The sequence below is a fragment of the Laccaria bicolor genome, genomic scaffold, assembly GCF_000143565.1.
Source record: "Laccaria bicolor S238N-H82 LACBIscaffold_15 genomic scaffold, whole genome shotgun sequence".
In the NCBI taxonomy this organism is placed as follows: domain Eukaryota; kingdom Fungi; phylum Basidiomycota; class Agaricomycetes; order Agaricales; family Hydnangiaceae; genus Laccaria; species Laccaria bicolor.
This window is the reverse complement of record NW_001889886.1, coordinates 191238-196054: the sequence shown is the minus strand read 5'-3', so window position 1 is coordinate 196054 and position 4817 is coordinate 191238. Positions and strand designations below refer to the sequence as shown.

At 44.8% G+C, this 4817-nt stretch overlaps 3 protein-coding genes across 3 annotated transcripts in view; all 3 read right to left on the bottom strand.

The window, feature by feature from the left end:
• The window catches only part of LACBIDRAFT_328051 (uncharacterized protein), a gene marked incomplete at both ends in the record, with an annotated part of 1810 nt that extends 1476 nt beyond the window's left edge, over positions 1 to 334 (bottom strand). Inside the window, 3 exons of the mRNA XM_001882005.1 lie at positions 149 to 170; positions 230 to 243; positions 323 to 334. Coding sequence (XP_001882040.1) covers positions 149 to 170; positions 230 to 243; positions 323 to 334 — 48 coding nt within the window. The remainder of the gene's footprint in view (positions 1 to 148; positions 171 to 229; positions 244 to 322) is intronic.
• Positions 335 to 1246: 912 nt separating this feature from the next.
• Positions 1247 to 2478, bottom strand: LACBIDRAFT_328050 (uncharacterized protein; the record flags this gene model as incomplete). Its single annotated transcript, XM_001882004.1, has 3 exons — positions 1247 to 1715; positions 1792 to 1914; positions 2060 to 2478. 3 exons carry the CDS (start codon positions 2476 to 2478, stop codon positions 1247 to 1249), a joined length of 1011 nt encoding a protein of 336 aa, XP_001882039.1.
• Positions 2479 to 2801: 323 nt separating this feature from the next.
• LACBIDRAFT_298919 (uncharacterized protein) lies at positions 2802 to 2987 on the bottom strand (the record flags this gene model as incomplete). The annotated part of the gene is made up of 1 exon (XM_001882003.1): positions 2802 to 2987. The coding sequence occupies one exon, from the start codon at positions 2985 to 2987 to the stop codon at positions 2802 to 2804; it is 186 nt and encodes a 61-aa protein (XP_001882038.1).
• Between the last annotated feature and the right edge of the window lie 1830 nt (positions 2988 to 4817).

Below are 4817 nucleotides of genomic sequence, written 5' to 3'. Positions count from 1 at the left end.
CAAATATATATATATCTTGACAACATATAATTTCACATCTTTCCTTGGCTACAGTGCTTTGCACTACTGTCTGCACAATAAGTTTTGGAAATTGTGTTTGTGTGTGTCATACCATGACCCTCAAATCAGGAAGTAAGAGACCACTTACCAGACACAACATCCAACAAGGCCTGCAATCTCCTACAGTGAAAGCTGTTGCTCATCATGGCAAACAATGATTCACACACACATCTCATCCGATACCTGAGGCACAACAAAAGTTGGGTTTGAGAAATTCAAAATTCCCAAAGTCGTCCTGCATGACAATATGTGATGAACATACAAAACCAAACATAATTTTTGTGATTTCAGTGTGCAAATGTCAATGCAAAGCACTATAGAGTCGTGCAGGGCTCTATAGATTGTTTGCAGCTGTCATGCAATCTACACAAGTCACAAATTAGCATATGCATCAATGGCTTCTTTGAATACTTAGCCAGAGGTTCAACTTCTGGAAGGGGACAATACTCTCATGTTGGCTTATGAATGACTTCTCCCTCAGGTGGAGCCCTTGGTGGTGTCTGCTGTGAACTGGTTGTTGCAGTTGTTATACAATCTACCCAAGTGACCCACAGAACTCATCAAAGTTTTGTATAAAATATCTTAATGGGAAGAGAGGTGAAGGTGGGTCAGTGCTCAATAAAGAGGTTGGAGTGAACCTCAATAATGAGGACAATCATACATCAGGTTAGAAAAGATTTTGTATATATTCTGACAGGATAAATACATTATCTTGAGAAAAAGCAGCTTGTATGAATATATCTTCTTGAACCCAAAGATATATATTGACTTTGGGAAAATATATTTGTTGGATAGTATATATTTTGGGAGTATAAATCAAATTATCAGAATGAATACTCCTGCAAGATATATATTTGTGATATATACATTGCTAAAGAATATATTTGTCAACTATATTTTGAACCAAGATATATTTTCCAACCATATCCTGAATATTTTAATCAAATCCTGAACCAAGATATATTTATCAACTATATTCTGTTTTTTTCAACAACATTCTGAACTAAGATATCTTCTTGAACTATATCCTGAACCAGGATATATTTCCAGGATATATCACCAGAATATCTTTTATACTCAAGTATCCTGAAACAAGATCTTGGAAGTTAAATCTATAACTTATACATATATCCAGAAGAGAAACTGCATTTAATTTAACACAACTACATTAATTTACATCACTACACTAAATATTATATAAAGGGAAGAGGGAGTGAGGAGGGTGGTAGGCAGTGAGGAACAGGGGTGAGAGTGGTGGGCAATGAGGGAGAGGGGAAGGGGTGGTGAGCAATGAGAGAGGGGTGGTAGGCAAAGAGGGGAAGAGGGGGGGGGAAGGAAATGGATGGTAGGCAATGAGGGAGGGGGCAAGGGGGTGGTAGGCAATGGGGGAAAGGGGGTAGTAGCCAATGAGGGGGGAAAGGTGGTAGGCAGTGAAGGAGAGGGGTAGTGGGCAGTGAAGGAGAGGGGTGAGGGTGGTGGGCAGTGAGAGTGAGGTAGGGGTGAGGGTGGTGGGCAGTGAGGTAGAGGGGTGGTGGGCAGTGAGGGGGAGGGAATAGTGGGAAGTGAGGGAAAGGGGGAGGGGGTGGTGGGCAGTGAGGGAGGGGTATTTGGCCCTCATTGCCGTGTGGAGGTGGTGGTCGCGGGCCTCAGGATGTCTTCGTCGTTGCCATCCATCGTTTGTAGCCCTCCTCGTCGTCGTGGTCGTTTGTACGCCTCCTCCATTGTTTGAACGCTGTCGTCGTCGTCCGTTTGCCGTTGTGGATGTCGTCGTCGTCGTCCTTCATCTGTTCGCCCTCGTCGTCGTCCGTCTTTCGCCCTTCGGTGTCCTCGTCACGCCCTTGATTGGCGCCTGTCCTGCCTGGTGTCGTTTCGCGTCATGACGTGGCCGCTGACAGGCGGCATGAGGGAGGGTGGCATGGTGAGGTGGGTTGTGCTATCCGTCAAGGGTTGGAAGGTGGGGTGTTCTGGTAGTCATGTCATAAAGGGGGGAGGGGCTTACCGTGGTTCACATGAAATGATGACGATGACGATTACGTCGTCGTCGTCGTCCGGCTGTGACACATAGTTGCCACATCGCTGACTGCAACGTGGCCTGACTTGCTCCTGTTTGTCGTCGTTCTTGGGTGGTCGTGGTCCGCTGGTCGCTTGTGGGGTCGTTCGTCGTTTTTCGTGGGCGGTGGTGTTGGGTTGTATGTTGCTTGATGGGCACTGGTTGCCGTTTTGCGGTTGTTGTCTTCGTGGTGTGTGGTTTGTTAGGCGGTTGTTGTCGGTTTTGAGCAGCGAGGGTTGTTTGCGGTGGTGAACGTTGCATGATGTGGCATCACGGCGACATGGTGGTGAGGTGGATTCGCTGGCGTTGACGATGGAAGGAACGTCACAATATGTGACAGAGTATGACGTTGGGCACAATTCACACATAAGATCACGCTCACACCCAAACCTGTAGCGCCCGCGGTTTCTATTTAAATATTGTAGTGTCTGTTATGAAACCTTGTGATATCCCCTTTTTTATTCCAGAGATTCTTAGTGTCTGCTTTTTGAGAAGACAAAATTCTGTAGTGTCCACTTTTCGGGACCACAATTTTTCACTACAAATCTTTACAGTACAAGCTTTTGTAATGAAAAAGAGGAGACTACAAGAATTGTAGTCTCAAAAAGCTGGTACTACAAAACTTTGTAATTATAAAAGGAGAGAATACAAGTTTTGGTAGTTTTGGTAGTCCCAAAAAGTGAAGTAGACACTACAAAGTTTTTTTTCCCCCAAAGAACAGATCGGACAGTGTCATTTTGGTAATACTCTGGGTTTGTTCTTCAAGAAACAGTTGCAAGAGACTAATGACAAAAAAAATGACATGATGGTTGATGTTCGCACTGTTCCACGATGCAGATACAGGCAAGATGATCCCTAGAATGCTGAATGAGTACATTCGTTTGTTGGAATTTCGGGAGCTTTATGAGCATGCGCAATGTGCCCCATCTTCGGATTTCAGGTGGATTTCAGGTACATTCCTTCCATTGATTGTTTCCGTGGCTCCATAGGGGTATTTTACATTTACCCCCTTATATTTCGTAGTTTACATATATATACGAGGCCTTGTACTGTAGTTGCTCATCTGTTTGCCTCTGTCACCTCCAGAGACAACCGGAAATCTTACTCCCCTGTTTCTCTTGATCACGAAGAATTGACACTTGCTGATTTGATTTCAACATCGTTGTACATTTCACTTGGGACAAGGGGATCACAGAGCTCGCGCAACGAGAGTTTCATCAACAATGGGAGAACATGAAGATCGTTGACAGCGTCTAAAGTATAATAGTCCGTAATTTCAGTTCGGAAACTGAGTTGTTGTCCAATGTCACTAGTGTTCAAAAGTCCGGTTAGGTCCGGTTATTGGGTGCCCAGGGGCTCTAACCGAGACCGAGACTGGTTAGCCTTTGTCCTGAAACCTAAAATAACCTAACCGGACCGCAACTAACCAGTTACAGTCGGTTATTTGCAGTTACTAACTGGTTAGGACCGAAAAATAAAGAATCAGTTATAACAAGGCAAATATGCTCATATGTATCTTGATAGATATTATTTCTGCATATTCTAGCTTTAAAACGAGCCCAAGAACGCTAACATCGGTGACAAATTGACATATTTATGCAATTATCCTTGAAAGTCTACACATTTGAGTGATATTTTAGAGATTTGACTGTAACTTAGTCAAATTTTAAGTTTTTTCGATGTTCTCAAGTGCGTTTTGAAGGTGTATAATAGGGCTGGTTATAACCGGTTATTTAGCAGTTAGTTAACTGCAAAATAACCGGTTATTCCATTTTCGAAATCAAGTCGTGTTCACAAACACCCAGTGAGTTGCACCCATTTAGTCGTCAAGCGGGAACTTACAAGTTGCCTGTTACAGATACGAGCAATTCTACATCTACGATGTGATGAGGTTGAGACCGATTATCAACCTGCATACGGTTTGGGGGCTGTTCCGAGCATGCCTCCACAGAAGACGAATCGAACCCATTCCCAGCAGCCTAATCCTCAACAGCGTAGCCCTCCTGCAACCCTGGAAGTGGCAATTTTATGAAATACTTTCATGTAATATAACTGTGGGGACAGATCTCTCATTACGTACAAATCTCTGTAATGAATACAAAGTTACCTAATAGACTACAAATTCAACTCGAAACGGTGGGTGCTACAGATTTGGGCAGGCGCCAGGAGCGTGAACTTGCCTTGAAACTTGCACGTTGATACCGACGTCACTGTGAGTGTGACTCTGTGTGACATTTCTTTTTTCTTCAACCCACCATACAAACACGTCAACGTTCAACACCAACAACTCCCTCACCACCACGTCGCCGCCATCCCAAGTCACCCAACGTTCAACACCGAAAACGACCTTGGCCGCCCAAAACCGACAACAACCACCCAACAAACGACACACCACGAAGGCAACAAGGGGCAAACGACGATGAACGCCCAACCAAGAACCACAACCGCTGAACAACAACGACAACATTCCAATCAACAAGAACAACGACGGGCAAATGACGACCAGCGCACACGACAGTTGATGAGCGGCGGACCCCACAGCCCCAGGAGCCTCGAACTACCCAACGAGCGACCAGCGTGCACGAAAAACGAGGACCAGCGCCCTCGACAATCGTCGAGTGGCGTGGCAACTGCAACACAGACGGACAATGACGACGACGATGATTACGTCGTCGTTGTCATTTCATATTGGGCACTATAAGTAAGT